This window comes from Microcaecilia unicolor, chromosome 9, assembly GCF_901765095.1.
Source record: "Microcaecilia unicolor chromosome 9, aMicUni1.1, whole genome shotgun sequence".
Classification (NCBI taxonomy): domain Eukaryota; kingdom Metazoa; phylum Chordata; class Amphibia; order Gymnophiona; family Siphonopidae; genus Microcaecilia; species Microcaecilia unicolor.
This window is the reverse complement of record NC_044039.1, coordinates 152,313,691-152,329,951: the sequence shown is the minus strand read 5'-3', so window position 1 is coordinate 152,329,951 and position 16,261 is coordinate 152,313,691. Positions and strand designations below refer to the sequence as shown.

The following is a 16,261-nucleotide window of genomic DNA, read 5'->3' as shown; positions in this document are numbered from 1 at the left end:
TTGAAGACAGCCACAAAATAGCTAGGAAAGTGGAAGTATTATACTTATAGGTGATTTTAACATGCTGGACGTCGATTGGGGCATCCCTGCTGCACGGTCATCTAGAAGCAAAGAGATCTTGTATTCTCTACAGGAAGAATTGCTTCAGCAGTGGGTAACAGAACTGATGCGAGATGGAGCTATCCTAGATCTGGTACAAACGGGGACAATGTTTCTGATGTTACGATGAGAGATCATTTGGCATCTAGTGATCACTGAATGTTGTGGTTCAATATTAAGATAAAGGAAGGGAGGGCTCATTTGAGATTGAAGGTCCTAGATTTCAAAAGAACTAACTTTGCTGGGATGAGGGAATTTCTCAGGAGTTAGTTGGCTGGGAACAGCTGAAGGGAGTAGAACAGCAGTGGGCAAAACTGAAAGCAGCTATTACAAACCTTTATGTTAAAAGATTACATAAAAGTAAGAGGAAAAGAAGGTTAGTTTTCATACGTTACGACTCAGAAAGAGGAGGACAGGGAAAAATACCTGGAAAAGCTAAGAGAAGTTGGAAAAGCTGTCAGGAATGCAACGATGCAAATGAAAGATAGCTGATATGGTAAAATTGGGAGACAAGACATTTTTCAGATATATAAATGACAGGAGGAAGTGCCATAATAGCATTGTGAGACTCGAAAGCTGAGGGGGAGAAATATGTAGAAGCTGATAAGTATAAAGCTGAACTGCTTAACAATTATTTATTTTCTGTGGTAGAACCACAGAAAACAAATGCAAATGGGGATAGATGTATGGTAGACTGGGATTGATTCTCAGAAGAGTGTGTTCGTGAGTTAGCTAAACTAAAAGTAGACAAAGCGATGGGGCCTGATGGGATACATCCGAGGGTGCTCAAGTAACTTGGAGAGGTTCTGGCGGTTCCACTGACATCTTCAATGCTTCCTTAGAGTCTGGAGTGGTCCCAGAGGACTGGAGAAGGGCAGATGTGGTCCCTCTGCACAAGAGTGGAAGCAAGGAGGAGGTTGGGAATTACAGACCTGTCAGTCTGACCTCGGTGGTCAGCAAACAAATGGAGACGCTTCTAAAGCGGAGGATTGTGAGGTTTCTCAAATCAAATGGACTGCAGGACCCAAGGCAGCATGGCTTCACTAGAGGCAGGTCGTGTCTGACAAACCTGATTGATTTCTTTGACTGGGTGGCCAAACAGACTTGGGAGGGATGCAAGATGTGATGTACTTGGATTTTAGCTAAGCCTTTGACATGGTTCCACACAAGCCACTGATAAATAAACTGAGTGTCCTCGGTATGGGACCTAAAGTGACTAACTGGCTTAAAAATTAGTTAAATGGAAGGAGACAGAGGGTAATGGTAAATGGAGTTTGCTTAAGGAAAGGGGTGTTATCAGTGTTGTACCGCAGGTGTAGATCCTCGGGCCGACTCTGTTTAACATCTTTGTGAGTGATATTGTGGAAGGACCGTCTATTAAAGTTTGTCTCTTTGCGGATGATACCAAACTCTGTAATAGGGTTAGGGTTACCATATGGCTCCAGAAAAAGGAGGACGGATTGAGCCAGCCGGGTTTTACTTCCATTGCTTTCAATGGAAAGCAATTGCTTTCAATGGAAGTAATTGAGCCAGCTGGGTTTTACTTCCATTGCTTTCAATGGAAAGCAATGGAAGTAAAACCCGGCTGGCTCAATCCGTCCTCCTTTTTCTGGAGCCATATGGTAACCCTAAATAGGGTAGACACCACGGAGGGTGTGGATGATATAAAGAAGGACACAGCGAAACTTGAGGAATGGTCCAATAATTGGCAACTAAGACTTAAAGCTAAGAAATGCATTTTGGGTTACAAGAATCCAGAGGAGTGATATAATATAGGGGGTGACCTGCTTCTGTGTACAAAAGAAGAACATGACTAGGGGGTGATTGTGTCTCATGACCTTAAAGTGGCCAAACAGGTAGAAAACGCGACAATCAAAGCCAGAAGGATGCTTGAGTGCATAAGGAGAGGGATGACCAGCAGGAAGAAAGAAGTGATGATGCCCTTGTATAAGTCTCTGGAGAGGCCCCATTTAGAGTACTGTGTGCAGTTCTGGCGACTGCACCTACGGAAAGATATAAACAGGATGGAATCAGTCCAGACAGTGGCTACAAAATTGGTACGTGGTCTTATAAGGACAGGCTTAAGAACCTCAACATGTATACACTGGAAGAGAGGAGGTATGATAGAAACATTTAAATATTTCAGAGGCATTATTGTACAGGAAGAGTCTTTTTCAAATGAAGGAAAACTCTGGAATGAGGAGGCATACTATGAAGTTAAAAGGAAATAGTCTTAGGAGGAATCTAAGAAAGTATTCATTTATGGAAGGGTGGTGGAAGCATGGAATGGCCTCCTGGTGAAGGTTGTGGAGACGAGGACTGTGTCAGAGTTTAACCCATTAGTGCTCGATGTTGAGAAAGGTGAAAAGTGGTGAACATGAAAAGGGCTTCTGCTTCCTGTTTTTACAACAAAGCGAGAATATTTTCCTAAAAACCGCAAGCTCTTCTAATCAAAGGCTCTTTGCTGAAACCAAAATTGAAATGCTATCATGTTGTGCTCAATTCACACACTGCTAGAAGCAAATTTCATAGACTGGGATGAAGCAGTGTTCCATGATTTTTGAGTGATCAGTTCTAGAAATTAGTCCAATCCTATGGACCTCTGACTAGAAAGCTCAAACACAGAAACAAACTTGCCTTGACCAATCAAGAGCTATCAGAATCATTGAGCTGCTGTTCTGAATTTGAATAAAATTCTAGCTATTAGGGGTTCTGGAGATAAACATACATGAAATTTCATTTCCACAGACTAATCAATGCATCACGAGTTATCTTGTTTTTGCTAGAATCTTGGAGAAAAAATGGGAAGTACGTTTGTTGAGGCACAATACAAATAGATCCACATGGGGAGTTCCCCATTTTTGAAGAGGTTGGTTAAAACAAGCACTATTCAAAGACTATTTGTGAGGCTCCAATACATGACTTAAGTTTGTCTGCCAAATAATTCTGGTCTCCTGCTATGTAGACTGTTACAACATTATTCATGGCTACTGCTCAATCCCCAATTCTGGCAGCCTGTTGACAAAGGGACAGTGAACTCATCCCTCCTTTCTTGTTTGATGCAGCACATTGCAACTTGTTCTATATATGAATTCAAACAGTCTTTCCTTAGAGATGTATCACAAAGTTGTTGCGGGTGTTGTGTATTTCTCTTAGTTCCAGCTGATTTACGTGAAATTGCTTCTGCTTTATGGACTAGACACGAAACATTTATTGCCTCAATATGTGCTCCCTGTTCTCTATTAGAGGTATCTGTGGTTAGGACACACTGGTGATGGAGTTGCTGGAATTAAATATCTTTCAGAAGATTGCTCACTTGGTAGATTGCTCAGTCTAATCAAACATGACACATAATGGACTTTCTTATTCCACAGCCACATTAACTTCCAGTGAGGTTTTCTCATATGGAGATAACCAAAGGGAATGCACTGTTGATGCCATGTGACCAAGCATTTTCATGTACTGTAAGATCTTGTCATTAAATTGGTGTCACAGCTGGCCTTTTGGATGCCAGGTTGTTCATTCTGCAATGTGGCAAGAAGGCCTTTGGCTTCTCCCATATTCTGCCTAAATGTTATGAAAATTAGTTTCATGGTCAGAATGTGGTTGATTGCATTTCTGGTAATTTATGAGAAAACCTATATTATGAAGAAGATAAATGGTATCCTGAGTGTCATGTATAGCAACCAATTTGGTATAAACAGCTGACAGCCTTCATCTAGGTATGGGGAAAAAAAAAATCTGTACCCACACAAACTTAGATTGTGAGCTAATTAGGGACAGAAAAAAAGTACCTGCATATAATAAATGTAAATCACTTTGGTTGTACCATAGTAAGGAGGTACATCAAATCCATGACCCTTTACGTTCCTAAAATATGCTGTCACCACTGCTAAGGACTTGGTCAACACTCTTGGTATTGCTGCGAGGCTAAACAGTAGAACCTTGTACTGACAGTGGATACTTGTTTCTTATACCTATTCACTGAGAGTTCAGAAATTATGGAAAAGCTTGCATATTTTAGGTCTAACAAACATAGCCAATCTTCCTTTTGAAGAAAAGGAAGAATAACTGGGTGGAATTCTTCTTGAATTTGACCTTCAAGAGGAATTTCTTACAATCCTGGAGATCCAAGATAGGATGTAATCCTACTGTTTTCTGTGGTATATAAAATTAACAGAAACAAAACCTGTTTTGTTAAGCACAGGGATCTGGTTCTATTGGTCCACCCCTTAACAAAGCTTGAATTTCCTGTTTGTCATGGAATGTGTGGGTGAAGAAGCAGGAACAGGTAGAATCTGAGCTGAAAATCTCTCTTGATAATACTCATCACCCATGTATCTGTGGCAATACAACTCCATTTCTTTAAAAAAAAAATAGTTAACCAGCAGTGTTGGGTCAAAAAGTTAACAGTTGCTTTGGTGGATTCTGAGCTTGCTGCTTTTGTGGCTTTTATTCCTTTTTATGTGTTTGAGCGAAAACTGAGGATAGCATCTCTTGTAACATAAGTATTTATTGCTTTCTGTATGAAGAGGACTGGAATCTGAGAAAGACAGACATTGTCCTTTACGGTATCTACTGTTTATCTTCCTCATCAAATTATCCCCTATATCAGGAGCATCGGCCAACAATGTGATGCACAACCTCCTGGAGTCCTGAAGCCCACAGTTGTGCCAGCCTATGTGGTGCAACTTCTGTGGCTGAAATTCTAACTGATCTATCAAAGATATAAATGGATCTGATTAAGTGCTTATTACAATCTAACTTTATTACCTTTGACTGAATTGTCTGTTTTAGTTTGTCCAGTAAATTGTCATAAAATTGACTATTTATATATTGCTATTCTAGAGACTAACACAGTTGTGATAACTGAAGTGCCTCCACAGAGATGCACTGTGCAGGAAGGTATCCACTTTTCCAGAAAGGTTTTCTAATTGTTTCTAAGCTTTATCCCAGTACTGCCAGATATCACCCACGTGTGTGGCTGATTCATCCTGCTTCTTGACAGCATTTAAATTGCCTACCTTTCCCTATCCAAGCTCAAAGCCAGTTACTTATTGTACCTGAATGTATTTCTCTTCCTAATGAGATTAATGACTGTGTGGGAAGTCCTGTGCATGCCTGGAAAACCTTTAAGGTTTTTCTCAGCTCTTTGTGAACTATATATATTGGCACTATCCAATGACACCATCCACTTGTGCTGCTGATTCATTCTGCTTGTCAATGAAGAATATGTGGTTACTTCAAATAGGTTTGCCACTCATTCTCAGAGCTTAAATCAGAATCTACCACAGCCCTGATCACTCCCACCCGTGACAGATGTTCAAAGAAATATTTGTTGCTGCCAGGAGGCTTTCACTCATTAGCTTATTCTCTCATCCACTTTTGTTTCTACCATTATAACAATCTCTCCTATCCAGAGGATACAAACCATGGCTCCTGTTAATGGTGTGATCATTCACTATTGCTGTTGTGTAATAACTGGCACACCCTTCTCTCACAGCTCTCCAGGATTTGTGATCACTGCCTCCACACACGCCAGTCTCACCTGTCCAACCAAGAGGTTTTGGATCTAAAATTTGAATTCAGGTTTCTCATTATGGCAACCACTAAGCAATTAGGAAGCTCTAAAATTATATTTCTCACATAATACAAAGCAAATCTATTTAAGTAAAGTAAAATATTTTCAAGTTTTATTTTTCTTTGTACTTACACCAAAATTCTCCTTAGGGCCATTTCCACTAGATTCATATCCCAAACTATTTTCAGGGGGTGGCTGTCCACCTGTTCAAAAACAACAAAATTGTTACATTTATATGTTTTCAGCCAACCATGTTTATCTACATTTTTAAAAAATTAGTAGACATATCCTAGCAGACCATAACAATGCTATTTATTGTCCACACTCTATTATTTATGGGCCTGATATTCAAATGCACTTATCTGATTCCCAGCACCTACTATCTGAAAAAGTGCCACTGATGAGACCATCCACTGATGTACAGTGGCACTATCTGGATAGTGTCACTGAAAGATTCAGCAGAAATACCCTGAGGCAGAGAACTCTGAAATCCCACGGGAAATAGTAGAAGACAAGTAGGAAGTCGACTGTGGACTCCAGAAATGAGAGGGACAACCTTGATACTTTAGAGAAGATTTACTGATAAAAAGACTTGACAGCACTGTGTTTCAGCCTGTGGCCTGCTTCAGGAGTCTGTTGATAACAAGTGGATGACAAAATCTCCAATGCAGTACCTTTTCAATGCAAAAAATACAAAGGAAAGGTCTTGAAAAAGACCTTAGATAAAATATGGAAGATCTGTGCATCCTCTAATCGATGCCTTTCCCTCCTTTGACCCCCCCCCCCCCACCCACCCCCAACCACCTTAAGTACCCCTCAATAATAGATCCAGATGCACCCATTCTTCAGAAGAGGAATCATATCGCCCCAGTCTATGGTCCGTTAATTTCTACAAATCCCCCAAAAGTTTTATTTTGAAAAACCAGCTAGCTATTGTTGGTCCTCTCTCTTGCTTCCAATGGGCCACTATGACACTTTTCGCTGATGCTAAGAATAGCCTCTTGATGCGATGCTGCCACTTCAGGCCTCTACAATTGCCCCACCCAAGTAGACACCATTTAGGATCACAAGGAAATACAATATCAAACAGTGAGGATAAATGTTTCATAACTCCCTGCCAGAATCACTGGAGCTGCTCACATATCCACCATATATGAAAAAAGGTGGCCGTTTCCGTACCACATCTCCAACACAGATCAGTAGACCAAGGGTACATAGCTCTTATCTTAACTGGTGTACAGTACCATCTAATTAGTAACTTATATGCATTTTCCTTAATCAGGACACATATGAAAGCTTTTTTCACCTCCAGGTATATCGCCTTCCATTCATTCATATTCAGTTCACACCCCAGATCTGTTTCCCACGCCCGCCTATAAGAATGCTTAGATAACTCATTTCCCCCTATAAAGCAGTATAGATGAGTGATGGGCCCCCTAAGCATTCCCAATGAGGCCCATAGATTTTCCAAATGCTCAGTCTCATCCAGGTCAACCCTCAACCACCCCTGGCTGGAAATGTAATGCTTTACTTGCAAGTACGAAAACCTCTCTGTGTGTGGTAACCTGCGAGACTCCTGAAATTCTTCAAAGGACCGCATTTCCCTGACATCCAAGAAATCTAGAAATTTAATAAGACCACTTCGGGCCCATCAAAAAAACTGCCTGCCCATGGCCTGCCGAAAAGCCTGGTTCTTGAATGACACAAGCAAATGAGGAGGGAGCGAGCGAGCCCCTCAACTTAAGTTTTTAAAAAGCTCCATAGGGTGAGTAATGTGAATGATTATAATAGAACTATCCCGGGGAAGGTTGAAGAGGGGCCACTTACATCTCACTATAACCATCTTATTTTTTGTTACCTATAGCCCGATACCTGTAAAATGGAGTTGACATTGTGACTTATACCCACAATCCCCCTAAGCTTAACATGCATCTGAAAAGGACCTTATTGCTCCCCTCTGGAATGGATGGGACTACAGCAAAGGTTCAAATGAAGCCCTTACTCTCGAAGGCCTTCAAGGGGGGAGATGTAAATAATGAGTACAGGTCATGCACCATGGAACAGGGCCAAAGGTCAAAAACTGATAAGCATATGAACCAGAAACTCATGATCTGATAAGACATTCCTGCGTGCAAGCAGGCATGAGAAAGGAGCAATTATCAATAGACAAAAAAAATGTGGTTTAGCAACTGAGGGGAAACAGTTGGTGTTGAAAGAAAACAGAATGATCTCTGAGGAAGATAACTTGCTAAACCTATGTGAAGCATTGTTTAAAATAAAGGTATATAAGCAGCTGAACTAGAACATATCTTTGGAGAGACGGTTACAGATAACACCTATGTGCAGCAGTGCTGTCCTCTCATGAGAAACTATTGATTGTATCTGTACTTTGGTAAGTAATAATCAATAGTTTCTCACGGGAGGATAGCACGGCTACACAAAGGTGTTATCTGTAACCATCTCTCCAAAGTGCGAGACAAAGGGGTTGGATGATAGCTGCTTGTATGCCCGATTGGAAAGTGAGGCCCAAAGGACAGCTCCCAGGGAATAATCCTTCATAAAATGTTGTTCTAGGGAGGTCGTTACTATCTACCCCCCCCCCCCCCACCTTACTCCAATAAATCATAAGTTTTAGTTATGCGGTCCAATAATACCACACTAAATTAGGCGTTCCCCTTCCCTCCAGCTCCACCGCACCCCACATCACTTTCTTAGCCAATCTAGAAGGGTGCCTTCCCCATACAAAGTTAGAGATTTCTGACTAGAGTTGCATTAGCGCCGTCCTCGGTACCGATAAGGGTAGACTTTGAAACAAACACGGCGACCGTGGTAGCAAGTTCATTTTAACTGCCGAGATCACACTCCACCATGATAACCACCCATTCTTCCAAATATTCAGGTCTCGGCAAAGCTGTTGGAATAATGGGGTATAATTTAAAGTGCATAATTTAGACAAATCTTTGGGTATCTGTATACCCAAATACCAAAATCTGATCTGCGCTAAGGTCCACATTTACTGGATTATATCCCTTTAGAAATGAATACAAATTGTTTCATCAGAAAATATTCAGAAATATTACTGTAACCATAGAACAAATTAATTCACTTCTCAAAGTTATAGCCCAGCAAAAATAATAGACAGACAGATATAAAAATCTACAATTTAGAGTCTCTTGAAGTCTTTCAGATTAACAGTTATACTTCAATTTTGTATGCAATGAACTACCCAGTCTCTATTCAAGCACAGTTTAAATACAAATCTGGACAGGCTGCAGCTTGACTTGCTTTCAGAGCAAGTGAAACGTATTTACTGTTAAACCTATCATCCTTCTTTCTAGAAGAAGAGTGATGCAGCTGTCACTATAGAGCACTGGAACAAGCACAGCAAAGAACTGAGTGTTTTAGGAATTGTGTAAGCCATTATTTAAAATTATATTTAATTAAAATAATTATTTTGCATTTTTACTGCACCCAGTGATAAACAGTTGCACTTCAGAACACGAAACTGGTCAATTTTAAATAAGTAAAATCACACACATCAGCTGCTCCTTATCATTTCAAGTCCATCACACCAATTTAACTAATAACCATTTTCGGGGCAGGCCCTCACACAGGCAGGTGCTGCACATCCCCTCTGCCTTCTTAGTCCAAAGAGAAATTACTAAAGCTCAAATGTTTTCATGATGAAAGTCGCTTGGTAAAATCAGACCCTGAATTGCATGCTGTTGTGAGTAAGATCAGGTTTTGATTCCGAAGCTTGCCTTCTGTGCCAAAATATGGCTGTGAATGTTGCAGAGGCAGCATTCATAGCCATCACAAACAATGCCAAATTCTATATTCAAGCATAAAAGGTTCCTATGGAACGTACAAAGTACAGTTGCTTACTTGTAATAGGTGTGGTCCATATATAGGCAATGAAAGTGGTGACTTCATAAAAGCATCTACAGCAGTCCTGCTCATGCACAGCAGTCTCTTTAATTCCGCAGTTAACTCCATAGCTCAAGGTGTACAACTCTCACAGAGGTGGTACAGATTCTGTGCCTAATTAATCCTGCTATGGAAAAAATCTGTAACAGGTAAGCAACTTTGTTTTCCCATCAACAAGCAGGATATGATCAGGCATATGATCAGGGTGACTCCCAAGCCCAGGGTCATTCAGCTTTATAAATAATTTGTCCATTGTCAGGAGAGGCCTGCTCAATAAATGAGTGCAAGAATTGTTGGCATTACAAAGACCGGTAGATCAGTACTGCTTGAACGAATGCACTGGCTCTCATTGGACAAGTCCTCAAACATCAGAGAGAGGTGAAGGTATGAAAGCAAGAACCAAATGGCTGCTTTGTATATCCTGTCCAATGAAGCAGACTGAGAAAGCAATTGCAGCTGCAGTGGCTCTGATTTGATAAGGTTTAACTTTACTTGTTAGATGGAAATCCAACCTGTTCACAACAGAATTAGACACAGGAAGCAGGCCAGCTGGCTAGGGTCTGCTTAACTACTGGAATGCAAAATCTGTTGGGGACTGAAGGATACTAACTGCACAACCTGAAAGATTTTGTTAATTTTACACTCCAGAATGTGGAAGGATTCCTCAGGTGGATACTTGTGCAGTTTAGGATAATTGTAGACAACACTATTTCTTCAAAGATATTAGTAGGAATTTAGGATGAGTCCACAGAACGACTATCCTGATGAAACAGTATATGGTTCACATGTGACTAACAAGCCCATTTTAGATAGGTTGTACAGACTGGAACTGGAGACAGCCAGGTCAAGGCATGCTCAATTCTTCCTGCATTTTACAAAAAGCTTTGTGAAACTTGGAGCCTTTTGTAAAACACATATAAGGATGTGCAGGAACATACAGCAGCCATTTTACATAGAAACCTAGAAAAATGTAGGTAGATAAAGATTATATGGCCTATCCAGCCTGCCCATCCATGCCATCTACTCTCCCTATCCCTCCATTAGACATCCTATGTACTTGTCCCAAGCTCTCTTGAATTCAGATACTGTTTTTGTCTCTACTATGAGGCTGTTCCTCGAATTCACCACCCTTTCCCTGAAGTAGTATTTTCTCAGGTTACTTCTCAGCCTACCCCCTTTCACTTATCCCCCCCACCCCGTTCCAAAGCTTCCTTTCAATTGAAAGAGACTCGCTTCCTGTGCATTTATGCCACATAGGTATTTAAATGTCTCTATCATATCTCCCATCTCCTGCCTTTCATTCAAATAATACGTATTGAGATCTTTAAGTCTGTCCCCATTTGTTTTATGACAAAGACCACTGACCATTTTAGTAGCCTTCCTCTGGACTGACTCCATCCTGTTCTATCTTTTTGAAGGTGCAGTCTCCAAAATTGCATACAATATTCTAAATGAGATCTCACCAGAGTTTTATACAGGGGCATCATCACTTTCTTTTCCTACTGGCCATTCCTCTCCCTATGCACCCAAGCATCCTTCAAGCTTTCGCCGTCATTTTTTTTCTACCTGTTTGGTCACCTTAAGATTGTCACACACCCAAGTCTTGCTCCTCTTTCGTGCACAAAAGGTATTCACTCCCTAAACTGTACTGTTCCCTTGGGTTTTTGCAACCCAAATGCATGGCCCTGCATTTTTTAGCATTAAATCTAAGCTGCCAAATTCCAGACCATTCCTCTAGCTTCGCCAAATCTTTCCTCATGTTATCCATACCATCACCAGGAGAGGTCTGACTGACTGACTCTTCAGAAGCTCATATGTCTTAATGCACCTCAACGCAGAGCCGATGCTGTAGTCTTCACTCTTCCATGTACTTCCCCTGAACAGTACTTCTGTTCATGGGAAGTACATGGCGAAGCGACAACTACAGCATCAGCTCTACGTTGAGGTGCATCGAGGCACATAAGCTTCTGAAGTTGGAGAAAGCTCCTCTGCTGATGACGACGCATGTATCGGTCAGGTGTGAGGTGTAAGCTGCCCCCCCCCCCCCCCCCCACGGTCGATGTTGAGCGGGACGTCTCCTGTGACTCTCATATACATAGCAACATAGTAGATGACGGCAGAAAAAGAACTGCACGGTCCATCCAGTCTGCCCAACAAGATAACTCATATGTGCTACTTTTTGTGTATACCTTACCTTGATTTGTATCTGTCTTTTTCAGGGCACAGACAGTATAAGTCTGCCCAGCACTATACGTATCAATGGGCTGGGCTGAGGCTGGTGCAAGCACCCTATAAGTCTGTACAGACTGCATATGCAGTAGCCCTGAGAGCTCTTTTTCGGGCATAGGCGTCAGTACCAGCTAAGAAAGTGGTAGAGAAGCAGCTTGAGTTATAGCCTGAGCAGGCATAGGATATCTGGAAGACCTTGAATGCTCTCAATGCGAGATAAGCTGGAGAGGACAGCGGGTCACAGCAGCATAGATGTTTCCATGCATCAAGGACGTCAATGCATGGACAGTACGGACAGAGTGCCTCAAGGGAGTACAGTGGCAATACTTCTTAGACTTCTTGCACTGAAGGTCCCTTGATGCATGCAGTACTGATGATGAGGACAGAGTCCTTATGATTTTGTGGCATATATTTATTTATGGCATTTATACCCCGCTCTTTCCCGCTTGATAGCAGGCTCAGTGCGGCTTACAGGGTGTGGTACAGAGTATCATAGAGATAACACAAAGTAAGGTACAAGGTGTGGTACAGAGTATGGTATGAAGTATCACAGAGATGATCCAGTTGGAAAGAGTAGGACAATAGGGAGGGATGTGTGGGAGAGGATTGGAGTATGGGTAGTGCGGTTTGAGTTCGAGAATTAAGTTGGGTTATTTGGGTAAGCTTGTCTGAAGAGGTAAGTTTTAAGCAGCTTTTGGAAGGGTAGGTGTTCATTGGTTGTTCGAATGTGTCGAGGTATTGCGTTCCAGAGTTGGCTGCCTATAATGGAGAAGTTGGATGCATAGTAGGTTTTGTATTTGAGGCCTTTGCAATTGGGAAGATGGAGACTGAGATAAGTACGAGACGATTTGGACCCGTTCCTGGCTGGAAGCTCAATCAAGTTGTTCATGTAGCTTGGAGATTCGCCATGGAGGATCTTGTGGATCATTGTGTGGGCTTTGAAGTTTATGCGTTCCTTGATAGGAAGCCAGTGAAGTTTTACATGAAGTGGTGTTGCACTTTCAAATCGTGGTTTGCCAAAGATGAGTCTGGCTGCTGTGTTTTGGGCGGTTTGGAGTTTTTTCATGATTTGGGCTTTGCAACCGATGAATATACTGTTGCAGTAGTCGGCATGGGTGAGTACTGTGGATTGTACTAGGTTGCGGAAAGTTTTCTGTGGGAGGAATGGTTTTACTCTCTTCAGTACCCACATCATGTTGAACATCTTTTTTGTCGTGGCTTTTGCGTGAGTTTCCAAAGTTAGATGTTTATCTAATGTTACTCCTAGGATTTTTAGATTGTCAGATATTGGGATTGTAATGTCGGGGGTGATCAGGGTGGTTGGTAGCAGAGTAGCGTGTTATGATGAGAGGATTAGGCATTGAGTCTTTTCTTTGTTCATTTTCATCTTGAAAGCGTTGGCCCAGGATGATAGGATGTTCATGGCAGAGGTTATTTTCTCCAAGATTTCAGTAAGGTTGGATTGGAAAGGGATGAATATCGTGACGTCATCAGCGTAGATGAAAGGGTTAAGGTTGGATTTGGATAGGGATTTGGCCAGAGGAATCATCATAAGGTTGAAGAGGATCGGGGATAGAGGTGAGCTTTGGGGGACTCCGCATTTTGATGACCATGCAGGCGATATCGATGAGGTTGATTTGACCTAATACGATCTGGTGGTGATAAAACTTTTTATCCACTTAATGATGTTTCCGCCGATCCCTAGTTTGTCCAGTAATTTTGTGAGAATAGTATGGTCTACCATGTCGAATGCACTGGATAGGTCAAACTGCAGAAGAAGTATTTTGTTGCCAATTAAAATTTCCTGTTTGAACCTGGATACCAGGGTGAGTAGTACTGTTTCTGTGCAGGTCGGAAGCCCGATTGCGATTCATGTAAAATAGAGATATATATAGTTCGATGAAGCACCCTCTTGATGTTGTATGGGTGCACCCAATGTTAATGCCAATTCCGCGTCAACTGCTATGCTCAATGTAGATGATGATGTTGATGGAGACCCAGAAATATTTTCACACTGGACTCTGCAGGCTTTAAGGGTCCTCACTCACATGCACTGGCAGAGGTTACAATGAATGTCCCAGTGCTCTGGACCTAGGCACTGAACACACCAATTATGGGGATCTGGGCTTGAACTAGTCCTATTGCATCAAGTACACTTCTTAAAGCCACTCAACATCCTCGATGATATGAAGGGGAAAACGGCCAACACTAAGTCAAAAGACTCTGTGGCCCAGGAAGCTCGAGTAGTTGCGTATCTGAAAAAGGTCAATGCTTCCCAATGAGAAGGACACAGAGGCTCCTCGGGCCAAAAATCAAAAAAAATGAAAATACATAGAAAAAATTATTAAACTTTACAAATAATTATTGAAAAAGATAAAATATGAAGAAAAGGTATCCCAAAAAAAGGAAGGCACCGGGGCAAAGAACCCAAGATGGCGGCAGTAACTGCTGTGTGAGCGCGTCGTGGTGCGAGTTGCTGGAGGAAAATTACTTTACTATACTAATGCCACATATGAAAAGGAAGGGGGTGGTCAAGAACACACCCCCAAACCAACAACTTATCGAGCGTTTCACAATCAGCGCCCCCTCGCCTCTTGGGGAAGCGAGCCCTGTTGAGAAGTGCGAAGATGGAGAATCGGCTTCTCTAAGGCTGAAAACATCTCTCTGGCCCCCAGCATCCTTCGTGCCTCAGTGTCCGGTGATTCTGCAGCTATCAAATCAACGTGCAGAGCAGCCTGATGCCAGAAGTGCTGCGGGTGTCTCTGCAAATGAGGGAGCTGTTGACTGTGTTAAACTCCAGGAAGGAACCTAAGGTTCTTAAACTGTCCAAAGTCCCCTGGAATGTTACCTCTTGATTCATTTAAGAATTACCTAACTATGGTTTTGAAATATTCCCCTGAAGCTATTCCTCCACTTAACAAAATTTATTATGTGCCTATACCTATATAGAAATCTCAAGGAGAAATGGAGGATGGACGGACCCAAGGTACTCAGCTAGATGTGGAAAATATTTCAGACTTTTTGGAAACATCTTTGTCGAAGTCATCAGAAAGAGCTACATTGTTTGTATCTCTGGTTTTTGAACAAGATTTGAATGCTATTTTCAGATTATATTTTAGACATTCGACAGAACTATTTTATGGTAAACATATTTGGATTTACCCTGATGTAACAAAATCTACTCGAGAGAAGGAAACAATTTTGATTACGAGGAAAGAGACCAGAGATCTTGGTGCCACTTTTCTATTGGCTTACTCATGTAAATGCATGATTAAATTTGGAGGGACTAAATATGTCTTCTTTGCACCAGAACAATTGAGGAGTTTTCTAGATATGAAGATCATTTGTGTCAGCTTTGGACTTTATTAGTAATTAATGGGTGTGGGGGGGGGGGGGTAACTGTTAAACCTTATGTTCCTATGAATCTAATTTTCCTTTTTTGCTTTCTTCTGGCTTGGGGATTCTCTTCCTTATTAGTAGTGGTCTAAGGAAGATTTAAAGTGCTTTCTTCTTTAAACAAGATTTATAGAATATTTTTGATTGTGTTTCTGAAATAAGAGTTATTCTTGTGAATGTAAAATTGAAAATTATAAATAAATAAAAAGATCTGTTTTGTGAAGGCTCAGTGCTCAATCCTCGCTCACATTATCACAGTGCCCCTTATTCCCCTCAAAGTATTCCCTCTCATGAATACATATTTAAAAAAGGCTTATTCTTAGCCCTCCCCCCCACCCCAGTTCTGCTTGGTGGTCTAGGGAATCCAAAGCAGGAACAATCCCCAGTTGCTCCTGCCTCTACAGGTGCCAATTTCAAAATGGCACCCACGACTCCCTAGCAACAGTCTCACAATACTACCACTAAGGGTCAGGCTACCACTGATCTTAATTTAGAAGTCTAAAAGTTAAGCTTATAAATTTAGGGCTGCCATTCATTTGCCCAGATTTATGAACCTAATGCTGAAAAATAAGTGCTACGTTTCTAACTTCTTTCCCCCACACTAAATCCACCCCTGCTGCCACCCACTTTTTATGCTCCTACATTTAAGAGTTTAGTGAAATTTTGAACATAAATTTAGGCACTTGGCCCTAGTAAATTTTCAAAGAGGCCAATTTAGGAGACTAAGAGGGGCATAATCAAACAGGGACGACCATCTCTAAGGGCACCCATCTCTAAGGACGTCCCGACGAAGGGGCGGGGAAACCCGTATTATCGAAACAAGATGGGCGTCCATCTTTCGTTTCGATAATACAGTCGGGGACGCCCAAATCCCAACATTTAGGTTGACCTTAGAGATGGTCGTTCCCGGTTTTTGGTGATAATGAAAACCGAGGACGCCCATCTCAGAAACAACCAAATCCAAGCCATTTCAGAGGAGGCAGCATTCATAGTGCACTGGTCCCCCTCACATGCCAGGACACCAACCGG

At 41.7% G+C, this 16,261-nt stretch overlaps 1 protein-coding gene across 6 annotated transcripts in view; it reads right to left on the bottom strand.

Moving 5' to 3' along the window:
* MIA2 (MIA SH3 domain ER export factor 2) overlaps nt 1–16,261 on the bottom strand; it is a 221,091-nt gene that overhangs the window by 13,022 nt on the left and 191,808 nt on the right. For all 6 annotated transcript variants that reach the window (XM_030215534.1, XM_030215535.1, XM_030215536.1 and 3 more), the window contains one exon: nt 5,813–5,883. In XM_030215534.1, the coding sequence (XP_030071394.1) occupies nt 5,813–5,883 (71 nt within the window). The remainder of the gene's footprint in view (nt 1–5,812; nt 5,884–16,261) is intronic.